The sequence below is a fragment of the Trichoderma breve genome, chromosome 1 (genome assembly GCF_028502605.1).
Source record: "Trichoderma breve strain T069 chromosome 1, whole genome shotgun sequence".
Taxonomy (NCBI): Eukaryota; Fungi; Ascomycota; class Sordariomycetes; order Hypocreales; family Hypocreaceae; genus Trichoderma; species Trichoderma breve.
This window is the reverse complement of record NC_079232.1, coordinates 5,857,475-5,870,806: the sequence shown is the minus strand read 5'-3', so window position 1 is coordinate 5,870,806 and position 13,332 is coordinate 5,857,475. Positions and strand designations below refer to the sequence as shown.

The 13,332-nt window shown below is 50.6% G+C and overlaps 1 protein-coding gene across 1 annotated transcript; it reads right to left on the bottom strand.

The window, feature by feature from the left end:
- Window positions 1-10,692: 10,692 nt before the first annotated feature.
- On the bottom strand, window positions 10,693-11,872 carry T069G_01722 (ras family domain-containing protein; the record flags this gene model as incomplete). Its single annotated transcript, XM_056168932.1, has 8 exons — window positions 10,693-10,865; window positions 10,932-11,189; window positions 11,255-11,283; window positions 11,362-11,384; window positions 11,464-11,543; window positions 11,606-11,632; window positions 11,692-11,723; window positions 11,844-11,872. The coding sequence occupies 8 exons, from the start codon at window positions 11,870-11,872 to the stop codon at window positions 10,693-10,695; spliced, it is 651 nt and encodes a 216-aa protein (XP_056034248.1).
- Between the last annotated feature and the right edge of the window lie 1,460 nt (window positions 11,873-13,332).

Sequence of the window (13,332 nt, the reverse complement as noted above, 5' to 3'; positions counted from 1 at the left end):
GAGACGCACGTCGGCTTCGGAGGTTGTGGCCGGCAGGCATCGGATCAGCACACGCACCGGCGCCGGAGGAACGGGCGACTCATAGTCAAAGTAGGACGCGCCCACGTCGCTGGGGTGAGGAGGGGACTGGGCATGGTAAAAAGGGATCCTCTGCGGCGGTGACATCTGAGTTGCGAAAGATGCGCCGCGGGACGACGGCCCAGGAAAAGAAGAATGAGGTGCAGCATAGTTCAGCTCGGCACCTCGGTCATAGTCGATTGGGTTGGGCATTTCATCGAGAGGTGACGGGGACCAGATGCCCTGGTGAGGCACCCAGGTGGCCGTGGAAGGCGGTAGTATTGTCATTGGCGCCGAGTGTTTCCTGCTGTGGTCGCCGTTCATAACCAAAAGCGCGCGGTGACGATGGGCGACGGGCAACGGGCGATGACGATCAGGTACCGATAACGAAAGAGGCTTGTAACAGCGAGCAATGAATGACGAGGCGCAGCCAAGGAGGCAGAGAGTGTGAGAGTGTGAGAGAATGAGAGTATGAGAGAGAACTAGTCGGCGAAAGACTGGTAAGGCTACTAGTAATAGTGATGAATAATGCGGTCGCGGTTTGCACAACACTGGCTCGGTGGTGCGGTGATGATGGCGAGGGCACGGAGGTGGTATCGGGGGCTCTCCGAGCGCGAAGGCAGAGGAGGATTATATAGTGTCGATAATGTGCTCGATAATGCGCACGAGAATCCAAAATGCTGTCGGCGGCGCGCGGAAAGTTCGATCGAGGGTATACTTTGAGGCGAATTGAGTGGACTGCGCTTCAGATGCGATGCGCCCGGGGAAATGCAGATAGATAACAGCGGATGGAGAAGTGGCGCGGCACAAGATGCGAAAGAAAATGTCGCGAGAGAAGTTTGTTGTCGAGTGGAAGCAGCGAGGGCGGCGAAAAAGGTTCAGGGCGAGGATGAGGAGGAGGAGAGAAGCGAGGATGAGGTTGATGATGCGTCCAAGTTGGCCCAAAGTTTGGCGGTTTGGGCGGGTTTAGTGAGGCAGCGGCACGGACGCAGGTGCAGTTCGCATATTTTCTCCTCTGTCCGGGGCTTGGCCTTTGGGGCCTTTTGGGGCCTTTTTGGGGGGTGGGAGCCGCAGTTGCAGCCGGGAAAGGTGGGGAGAGGCGGCGTCTTGAGGGAAAAGGGTTTTACAGTACTCCGTAGTAGCAGAGAGTGGAGGATACTTGTCCAAGTCAACTCAACTGGAACTCTGCTGGGAGGAGGAGAAAAAGAGTTGGGTAGAATGGGGGCGCTTTTTCGGACCTGCTTCCAGGGAGGCTTTTTCTCATTGGCGCTGGGGCTGGTGCGCTAGTTTGCATTGGACCAAATGGGGGGGTGACGGATTGTTTTGGAGGGTTGGAAGGGCTCAACTAGAATTTTAGTGGGTTTAGGTTGGCGATGTCGAGGACACGCTGGACTTGAGTACTCGTTCGTACTCGTACAGTTATGATGTATTGATGGATCCAAAGGGAGAAAGTGAGTGAAGTAGGTGAATGGAGGGTTGTTGGCGGACTCAGACAGCGACTGAAGTTGCCCTAGAAAGGGACTCCGAAGAGGAGGAGAGAGGAGACAGTAGAGATGAGAGAGGGGGGAGTGCAGAAGAAGCCCTAGAAGGCAAAGAGAGTAGAAGTAGAGAGGCAGAGGCAGAGAGAGCCAGAGGTAGTAGGTAGAGGGTCAGAGGGGGCCAAACTGGTCCATGGATTTTGATTTGATTTGCGGTGCGGCTTCCAATGTCACTGGCTGCTTGCATCAGACCAATCGGGGGAGTGGTGCAGCATTTCCCGGAGGCTTGGGGGGGTACCTGCACATGCCTGGTGCCTTCAGGTTTTAGTCTTGCGAGTACCGGCCAGTGTTTCGTCAGCATGCTTGTCGCAGCAGTACCTTGCAGGTAGTTTCCAGCTACTGGGGCACCCCCTCGTGCTAGTGCCAAATGCCCTTTGCTGCGTGTCTGGTGTCTTTGCCAAAAATGACGCCAATGCTTCCAAAGTATATACACCATCGCGATCTGGAACCTTGGGAAAAGCTTGTTGTTATCAAACTTGGTGAAGGTGGAGGGGCACACAATAGACTTGTTGAGGAAGAAGATCAAGAAAGATTAAAGAATTCTATTTACGTAACTATCTATTTATGGTGACCTGTTATACATTTTTGCTTTTTTTTTTCTTGTTTGAGAGGATGTGGTGGGGGGCAAGAGGCACGTACTCGTACATGTACATCTGTACAAACAAGACGGGCAAAATACAACATCAAACACAAAACATTACCCCTACTACACACTCATCTTCTAGATTCATCCCGGCAAAGCACCCAGGCGACACCTTGTTTCCCTTGCTCGTCAGACTCGATACGGCCGTCCAAGATCCATGTAAACAAGGGAGCACGTCACGTCAACTCACCACTCCCTAGACGACCATTTGTTGCATTCCGCCCTGAATCAGCCACCGTGGCTCCGTCTCCATGGCCTGCGGCCTCCCAGACTGAAGAGACAGATGAGAGAATATCGCGGAAAACTCTACGATTTTCAAACCGCCGCCTCAATAACCATTTTCGCCGAGCTGCATACACTGGACTAGGCACCGAGTTCCATCTTTTACACTCTGCCAGATTCATCGGTGCCTTGGCGAAAAGGTACAGGTCATATCTCTCGTGCACGCTTCCATTTGTTCGCCGCCGCTTGCGTGCAAAGAAAAGTGCCCGAGCCGCCGCTGTACATACTCGTACCCGTCCCTGTAACCGCAACTGCAGCTGCAACTGCAGCAAACGCCGCAATCGGGTCGATTCAACGGCAAGGTGAGGAGCACCAGCACCTCTACTGTACAGTTTATAGGGAGCGACCGACCTCAGTCACAGATAGCCTGTCCTTTTTGCACCGCGAAAGCCAGGGAGTCCCTCGTTCACGTTCACAACGGCCCAGGCGTGAGCATCTAAAGCGACACGCCCAGCACTCGGTACTACGAAGGTACTAACCCAAGAATCTACTGCAGGCTGGCAGTCCCGCAAAAGATAAAGAGTGTGTGTGGGGTTTGTGATCGATCCACAAATTGGAAAATGGCCACTGCCACTAGCATTCGCGCCCTATTCCGGAACAGGCAGCATCCCTCCAGTCGATGCTCTTCCATCAATCCTGTTTATCGACATGGAGCAGCGTGTGCTGCACATTTAGTGCTGGTTGCTAACCTACTCTGCTAAATGTCCCTACACTACAGGCAAGGAACACCCAGCTTGAGCTTATCAGGCACCAAACGCCTCGTCCTTATACGAGTGCCTGTTGTAGTCGCGTTGCGGCGGCTTTGAGCGAAGCATTACCGAAGGCGCTGCATCAGAGACATTCTTGTTTGTGCCACCTGCTGCTACCCCTCCAGCTCGTCGTCGACAGGGGGCTTAAAGAGACCCGGCGACTGCTGAAGGTACTTGAGCGACCACTGCGTGCTGCAGCACTACCAAGTACTGCGTCCTGCACGGTAGCATCCAACGATGGGCCTTGTCTATCATCTGGAACAAACCCGTGCCGCCTTTGCACTTGTTTTGTCGCACCTGGCACTTCTAGAACACCGCCATGGTCCCTGATGCGACGGTGTTTTTTTTTTTTTTTTCCTTCTTTTTTTTGCTGCTTCGCGTCGCTTGGCGGTACGCACAATACAGCGCCTTGGATCGTGCGCGCCTTCTACTTGCTCTTCATGCTTGCTAAAGTGGCCATTCAAACAAGAACACGTATGCTCCCCCCAGAGAAAAGAAAAATTAAAGAAAAAAAGAAAAGGCGATTCAATGTTGATTTTTCTCTCTCTATTCTAGCTTTTCTCCTTTTCTCGACTTGCATTATTCATCATGGGGGATGTAGCATCATTGCCCCTGTCACTGCCTGCACTGCAACACACCCACGGGAAGTTGGCAGCAACCCGTCCTCGGAAACCCTGACAGCCAACATTGAAACGTGCTTGTGGACGATGGTGGCACTTGAAGATGGGCTGAGTCTTCTGGCATGCGCCGAGTTGCTCTCCGTGCTTGTGTGAGCCTCACCAAGGGGATTTTCGAGGCAAGTTTGCGGCAACGCTCCCGGCCGCCACACAAACGAGAGCATACAAACATGAAGCAGCGCGTGCAGTGATGAGTGACGAAGAGAAGACGATACAAGTACGAGTACCACCTAGCAGTGCGAGTACAGTACAGTGCTCGTAGCATCGCAGGTGGAGGCAGCGCGCTCAACCGCCTGGCTTGGCCTTGTCCAATATCCCCTCCCCAAAGCTGCAAAATCTGGTAGCCGTAAATTAGCACCAATAAACCGCGAAAAAAATTACTGATGCATCACATCGCATCTGGTCTTATCCCATCCCACCCAAGATTCGGCAATGGCTCATGACCATCTTTAGCTCAGACGCAAGCACGTGCAAATTGCCCATTGGTGGGGCTATCTGCAGTGGGGTCGCTGCCGACTTTGGAGTACGTCCCACGGCTCGGAGGCACACGTCGTGCTAGAGGTACCACTCCGTACGAGGCTACGCCGCATTGGTTAGCACTAAGATTGCAGATTATGGGGAGCAACGGCCGGCCAACCACACGCCGCCGTCGCCATACACTAGCAAGGCAGCTTATGCATGTCAAATTGCTGTCCTCGATGGAGATGATGCCAAACTACCGCTTCATTGGACGCGCGCGCGTCGCTCATTTTGCGCTGGCGGACGCCGTTCCGCTGCAAGAGAGGGGGGGGAGATCATGCCCCCCGACGAAGCTCGCCCATCACACCACTGGCGCGCTGACCTGCCCCTGTTCATCAGGAACCGGCATTGATCAGTCAGTCCAGCATGGGTCGAGCCATCGCATGTACGAGTACAGCAAGCTCTTTGTCTAGTTTGAATACACTTGTCGACTAACACGATACCTACGGTACGAGCACAGCCGTTCTATTCCGTATTAATTCTAGTCTTCTCGAATCCAGATCGCATCTGTTAACGGAGTTTCTGCAGGTGTTGCTACAAACCACCGACGACCGAGCCCGTCATCGCAAACCGCCTTTCAATGTCTGTGTTGTGCAACCTGATACGAGTGCTGCCACTTCGTAGGACTCTGCAGAACAGAAGACAAGGGGAGGAGTCTTGATCCCAAGAGGGGACCACACGGCCGCAGAAGTGGCCCGCTTGCCTTACAGACACGACGACTAGCTAGGGCTAAGCTCAGGCCAGCATAGCACAACGTTCAGGGGGGGCTAACCGTCTTGTCTGCAAATGGTGGCAGAACTATTACTTCGTATACTTTCTCAAAATAATGTCCAGTGGCATCGGTCATGACAAGACCGTCGTGGGCGGCGGCTTGAAAGACGCAGACTATGAAGTGGTATTCTCCGTACCACTTGTTACTGATTACTATACTGGTGTTGCAGGTTTCGGCGGCAACGAAGAGGAGAGAATGACTAGCATCGAATCGCTCCACGATGGCTAACATCTTACCGCACGGAGCAAATCGCTTGGGTTTAGTCATACATCTCCACCATCCCGTGTCTTGATCACGAGCCGTGCGTGTACGGATAGTATTCCTTATTTCATGGTACTACTAGATAGTTAGTGCTACGGGCTACCTTGCTTGATTCGTACAGAGCAGATTAACTAGAAATCCGAGAAACAAGTGTCCACAAGCGGGGATCAAGCGAGGCCAGGCGACGCAGTTAGTTCATCCATCACCTTGTTCCCCCGAGGACCCTTGAGCGTCTACTTCTCCGGGGAAATGAAGGGGTACACGTACCACAGCACAGGCGAATTATAGCGGTTCCAACTCGGGTATTAACTCCGTGCCGGTTCCGCGCTCTGATCCCTTGCGATGGACTCGTAGGGCTGGAAATAGTGACACGCCATGTCGCCGCAGCCACCTGCAATGGAAGAATAGATGGCCAAGGTAGTATTCTAATATCGAATACAGTTCCGCTCATTACAGCTTGACAACGCCTATAAAGGAATACAGACAGGTATCTACTATATGTTACGGGGCTTCCACAGTACAGCTCAAGGCACTGACGTCGAGAGGCGTTTGTTGTACAGCATCTAGAACAATGCTCTCACGATACGACTATCCCGAATAGTTCCGCGACATTAAGCAGTGCCTCCAGGTACATGCTCACCCTATCATCGGCAGGCATTTGTTGCAACAGATGCCTACTATAGTATTAATCTACCCAAGGTAAATTATTATACAGCCTTTCGTTACTTGTATCAGTCGACAAAATACCTCTCGCCCGTCTAGGTACTGGTACCTGGTAATATTCCACAGCTCAGTGGCATCATCACCGCGCTCCTTCCTCCTCATGCTCGCTTAAACTAAGCCCTCGCTCGCCACAACGAGCAAAGCTTGATTTTTTTTTTCTTTTCTTCATCTCGCCATTTGCCTACGAAATCACTCTTCACCGCGAAATTTTTCCCTCTACTTTGTCGCTTCTTTTCTTCCCCTTTACATCACCTTCGGAACTATGTGAGTTGAAGCAAGAGGCAACAGGCATCAATCGCGTGCTAGATCTGGAAGTGCGCCGAGGTTGTGTGCTTCTACCCACCACCTTGAAACTACAGTTCCGCCCTCCTGCTAACCAAACTTTTACTAAGGATATGATACCCGAAATCCTCCAACCCTCCAGTGACTGCAGCCGACTCGAGACATGCAGCCAAACTTGGTCATGGCATCTGGCACGCGGAATCCTCAGCCTCGGCCAAGCTCATGGTTCTTGTCGTCTCATTCGCCCTTGGGGTTCTTGGCACATTGCCATGTTCATGCTGAGCCGATCCCTTGTGCCGGCATCATGGCATCGCTTCAACCACGCTTGCCCACCACTCACTGCGCGTTCTATCCTCGGCCCTTGGCTCATTCATGCCACACCAGTTCATCTCCGCTTTCTTCCTACTGTTATATACAAGTATGCATCTTCATCCCGCCTCTCGGCCAAGCGGAAACGGCAGGCATCGACTAACACGCATAGCCTCTGCCGCAATCTTGATCATATCGACACCCCTGATGCCCAAGTTGCATCTCTCCCAAACTCACGTGGGCCATACCATCCATACCTTCTCACATCCCGCACGGAAGAGCACGACGCCCACTTCGTACGGCACACAACGGGCCTCCTTTTCAACCCTTGGGAATGCTCTTTGAACGGTACACTCCCAGGCGTGGGCCTCCTTACGAGATACTAGTTCATTGGTCATGGCTAGAAGCAGACGACGCGCTACTGTGTGTCAGCCCATGTCAATCACATTTCTTCACCTTGCACCCACACACACTGGAAAGGCGGAATCGACCCCGGAGTGGTCTTCGGCTGCTACTAGTAGTAGTACCACCAAGTGGTTGGATTCAGCAGGATGAAAGTGGGCTGCTTCGCTCGCTTTCTCTAGGCTCATGAAAGCTTCCATTTCGGCCTGCCGCCGACAGATGAAAAAAAGCCCCCCTTTTCGATTCACAATTTACCTCAGGTAAGAATCAGCCTGTGCTCGTTGGCAACATAATAAGTAGGGAGCTACGCATATTGATCTGATAGTCAATTTGTATCAAAGCGCGAGCTGAGTGGCTCTGGTCGGTGCAAGCTATTACTACATTTGGGACATTTGATCTCAGCCTAATCGACTGGGCACATGGCAGGTTTCCAGAGCGTATCCACGAAAACAACTCGTCTCCAGGGTCTTCTTTCATGGTACTCGCAGAGTTTAGCCGTACCTCCAGTCAACCTTGAAGCGTTTTCCTTCTGCCTATCCGTTAGTAGGGTGGTGTAATGCGTCAAAAAGCATGCATCCATCACCAATATCATGCGCGGAATGTTGGTAGTTGGCCCGATTCGACCAACAGCCGTAATAACAGCGCAACTTTCCAATGGGCGGAGCGCGTGACGCCAGAGCAGCCCGCGTGAGTTGACAACAGCAGCAACTGTTTCTGCGAACAACAGGTCCTAACTGTCGGGCTTCTCCAAGATGCCTTTCGCGAGTTCCTCGTCGAATTCAGTCGACAATTAGAGTCTTCGAGCCAGTGCTGTTCTTGGTTTGATCTCCCTGGACTGGCAATCGGTACGTCTTCATTATCTCCTAGTAAGAAGAAACTAATAATTCGACTGGTGCCCATTTTCTAATGCTGGATGCCTTGCCGCACTACTTATTCCTCCACCAAAGACGAACCGTCTCACTCTATGCATTCTCCACTGCGTATAGACACGGTAACCAGTGGACAGAGTCGACATCTACGAGACAAGCCATTCTCTCCGTGCTTCGGTGTCCGATTCAGACTTCAAAATATTGACTGATCCGAACGAAATGAGAGTTTGGGCATTTTGAATGCGTGATCGTGCTTTTCCTTCAGTTTCTTCGAATTGTGGTACTCATCATTACATTAATCGACTTCATTTATACGGCCAAGTGGTCATTTCCAAACCATGCAGTTCCATTGCTTCTTTCCCTGTTCAAATCACCCTTATGCCAGATTCGATACATGTCTGCGTTGAGATTGCAGTGCCTGAAGATTCAAACAGGCCAGCTTCTCTGCCCTTGGGTCCCCATCACTTCCCCACTCGACCATCACCTGCGCTCTATCATTTTCTGATATCACGGAGATGCTCCTTCGGGTTAATTCTTACACTCAATCTAAGAGACGAAGTTCTCCTTAGCGCATCCATTGAACCTATCGCAACAGGTCGACGTCATCCGGCCTTTCTCCTCCTTGCAGTCTGTCCTAAATCTGTCTCTCTCTCCTGTATCCGAAACGGGCTCTGGGGAATGCTGCAAGTTGATGACGATACTGCAGTGAGAATCGCGCTGTCTCAGCCAACATCGCCCCCTCACTTGCTTTCGTGTCTGGTCTCATCGTGAGCCTTGAATATTACTGGTTCCTTCAAACTACGTTTTTTTTTCTGAGAAGTGCATTTATATCATCATGTCCATGTCAACCGTTCAAAAAAAAAAAAAAAAAAAAAAAAAAAAACACATGCTTGGCTAGCTTATGATCTCCGCTTCATTCCTTCCAGAGGTGATCTATCACCATGCAAGTCCCTCGCGATAGTCACATTCAAGCACTGTTACTGGATACGCAGGATAAGCCCAAGATGCAAACAGTTAGCTGTCCACCGGGCACTCCAAGATGTCTTCCAACACACCCGAGGTATACGAAGAAACCTCAAGCACTATTTGCCAACCATATCTCCTCACACACGAGGGATAGATACGGCTGACATCGGACATGTTATCTTCATTCATCGTTCGAACCTTGTCGAGCACGCCATATGAGCACTACTCATGGCTGTACTCCGGGACCCAGGCGATCAGCGCGGTGATGTCTCGAAGAATGGTTGGGCCACTCAGGCCGATCGATGTCTTGGATATTCGACACGTAATTGTCAAGTGTATTCGCCTGTTGCATGAATTGGGGCATTGTGGATCCCGTTGGGCAAGTAATCACAAACACTCCATCTGCAACCCGACCGTGAAGTCGAATCAGAGAGACAAGAATGATCGAAATGCCTTGATCGTCTGTAAGTCGATTTCATATTTGCAGTCCAGGCGTGTAATGCTATAGCATATGATGCTAAATATTTCACTCCATTTCATCAAGAAGAACATCTTCGGTCTGGTGGTCTAGTGGTATGATTCTCGCTTAGGGTAAACCCTACAGCTTTGCTTGCGAGAGGTCCCGGGTTCAATCCCCGGCCAGACCCTTTCTTTTTCCCTCTCTTACCTCTTTTTTTTTTTGTGTAATTCTGTCTATTCGGTTTACTCTTTCTTTCCTTTGCTGTCTGTCTTCTTTCTATCTAGTGCTTGTCTTCGTGTCTATTCGTTCATAGTTATCAACCTCCATCGCTCTTCCATCATTTCGCCCGAGAACAACGACTTCATAGCACTCTTTTTAAGAGAGGCTTCCTAAGCAGTCACAAGGATGGTCCTTGCTACAGACTGTCTGTCTGACGGGGAAATGCATGCCAAATTTGGTGGGAAACAATCATCTTGAAGAAGCACCTCGAAGCCTTGTTGTTTGCGGGTAAGGAGTAAATGGAATTGCTACAGCTTGTCACCCCAACCCTTCCTTCTTGTATACTCCTTCTTTGATGTCCATCCCGCGCCACGTGAGTGAGTATGCGTGCTTCTATTATCTCAACATCTGTTCCAAGTCTTGCCCGTCCAAGTCTAATAACGCCGTCGATGTCTTGTACCATGTCCCCCCGCCTCCCCAGGAATTACCACCCATTCTTCTAGTATTGAGGAGATGAAAACGAAAAAAGAAAGAAAGTCGAGCACACATCTAGTCTCAGCTTGTTCCGAGGTGAAGAAGTTACAGTAAGGTGATGGCGGCCTTGCAAAGTCTTCGCCGCGAAGAGGAACGAATCGATTTGTTGTCTTCCGAATGTGTTTGGGCTCGAATCTAGGTCACAAGAGCCTTTTCGTCGTATACATAGGGCTAGTCGTCGAGAGGCTTTGGACAAAACCATGTGAGGGTGAAGCGCTCTGCCATGCGTGAAAAAAAAAAAAAAAAAAAAAAAAAAAAAAAAAATTCCGCTTTGCTCAATAGCAAACACAATCAAATACCCGGGTATATACATGCGGTCCATGTGATGAAAGGGGTTCCTCCACTGTTTGTTCTCGTTGGCAACTTTTCCGTGTGCCCTTTGCCGTAGCCCACATGGGCGTTTTCAGTTGTCAAATAGGGGATGAGCCGATTACAATATGACGCATCGCGGATGGGTGCTATCACGAAACTTGGAGCGTCGCCTGCGCTTGTTGTTGGATGCCTTGAGCGCATCTATCCTTGAACTGTCATCGGGATCAGTCGTATCATCTTCTTTGCGGAGCATCTGTCGGCAGAGATCGATGAAGACTTCATCAACGTTTGCTTGGCTACGGTTAGTGAGAGCGATGGATTGGGGCCCTGAACGGGGTGTAGCGGAAATACACTTACTTCGAGTTCTGGCACTGGCTTCATAATACGGAGCTCCCCATTTCTGTGAGATTGCGAAGCCCTTGGCGCGGGGGATGGCTCTCCCTTCCTCCAGGTCGGCCTTGTTCCCGACAATAACCATAGGAACATTGTCGTCATCTTTGATGCGAAGGATTTCTTCCCTAAGCCCCTCCAGCTCGTTAAGTGACGAGGCTGATGTGATGCTGAAAACGAGCAGGAAACCTTGGCCGGTCTTCATGTACAGATCTCTCATGGCCACTAATCGCGCGTTAGTTTGGAAAATGCCCTACTGGGTGAACAAGAAACGACAAAGGAGAACATACCAAACTGTTCGGTGCCAGCTGTGTCGAGGCTGTCATCTTGATATTAGAAACTGTCCAACAACAATCAAGGCATGTGGCAATGGTTAGAGAGCGGTCAGAAGGCTTACATCTCCAGAATTACTTGTCGGCCCTAGAGAGCGGAAACACAGTGTTAGAAACTTGGCAACGATGCGCATGCAAGAATGATTCAAGGGACATGGAAAACTTACATCGACCTGGACCTGAGTGCGGTACGAGTCTTCAATGGTAGGATCGTAACTTTCGATCCATTCATTGTGGACAAACTGGGCTGCTCTGCTGTTAGGAAATGCATTGAAAATTGTGGCTGGGATAGGCGATGACAAGACTTACCAGTCAGGCAACTTTTGCCGACGCCACCTAAGCAAGACGGTTAGCGATGTGGCACGTCCGGCATGGGAGTTTGAGGCGTGACAAACCTGCGCCAAGAACAACCACATGGAGCTCACGGCTATGAGATGAAAACCGATGCGGTTAGACAGAGAACGTTTGAGACGGACATGAAGAGGAGAGGAGAGTATCATCCGATATCGACCAAGGTCAATTGGATGTCGCAGGGTTACTGCCTTACCTCGACGAGTAGGGACTTCGCGGCGCCATGGCAAACGGTGATATATGGCGCAATGCAGGCTAAAGGGTTGAGACTTATAACAAGAGGCGAGACAAAAGCAGTGTAACCAGCCGGCAGTGCTTTTCAAGTCCAACGAGGAGCGGGTTTGATGGTGCACAGGGCTATATAAAGCCTCGAGGGCCGAGCCGGCGATGCGCTGTGAAACACGAAGCCGCCACTGAGACAAATTTCGGGACTGTTCGTCTCGCGTAGCCGCAGACGCTGCAAGTTCCGGGGTATAAAAAGCTGGCCAATTGAAACGCTGGACGACGGTCAGACGGCGAGAGCAAAGCGAGTTATGAGGGAATGCCGCGATAGGTCAAAGGCAATGGGCACAGGAGAGGGAGAAAAAAAAAGGCCAGACAAGACGTCGTGTTGCAATCGCCAGGGTGAGTAATCAATCAGATAATGTCACTCTCTCAAGACGAGCCGGAAAAATTGAACCGTCGTGGGGGCGGTGAATGGCGGTTATATTGCAAAACGACGGGGATTGTGAGGATATCGGCCGTTCGACTTGATTTGGCTGCTGCTAGTCTGGGAATGTCGAGTTGCAGCACTAAAAACGGCTTTGCAGGGCGGGGGGGTCTTAAGCGAAGATTGAGAGAACAAGAGCAGAAGTAGCCGCGAGCTGGATGGGATGCTGTTTTCTCTCTCTCTCTTTTTCCTTTTCTTGCCCTATCACAACGATCTGTCCGTTTGTTTGTTTTTTTCTTTCTTTTTCTCGTTTCTGATTCTCCCCTTGGAACGGGTTGAGACAAGGATGAAAGAAGCGGTGGCCGTATCAGGATGGGAGAAAAAAGAAATAAATAAAAGAAATAATTATGACAAAAGTACCTACTTTGAATGTTGGCAAGGGTATTGATTGATAGCAGCTCGTGTGTGCCTTTGGGGGTAGAAAAAGTAGCTGGAAGGAGAATAGCGTCGTGGCGGTAGGATGCGGTTGGTTGGGTCAAGCAGATGCAGATGAAGGTTGTGAGGAGGATGAAAAAATAGACAATGCTGATTGGAACGATACTGTGACTTCGCAGAGGTGGCCGCAATCAGGATGCGAGACAGAGGTGATGAGGATTTGACGATATTTTTTCAAAAGGGGAGGTTGAAAAGAGGAGGAGGAAAAGAGAGCAAGCTTGGCTTGAGAAAAGGGGGGTGTTGATCGGATTTGGGCAGCAAAGGAAGGGACAAGGGCTTCTCTTCGCTTTTGTATATGGGCAGGTGCAGAGCAGTAGCGACGAGAAAATATAGCAGAGCACAAGTACGGAAGCTACTGCGGGCAACGGCTAGTATAGGTGGGAAGGTGCTAGCCCACTAACCACCTAGTAGTAACAATGGTGAAAAAGAAAAGCTTTTAAAAAAGAAAAAGAAAAACAAGTGTAAAATATAAAACAAAATAAATAGAGAGGCGGGGGAGGAGGGGAAGATGTGAGAAGAAGAGATGCTGGTAGTGAGGATC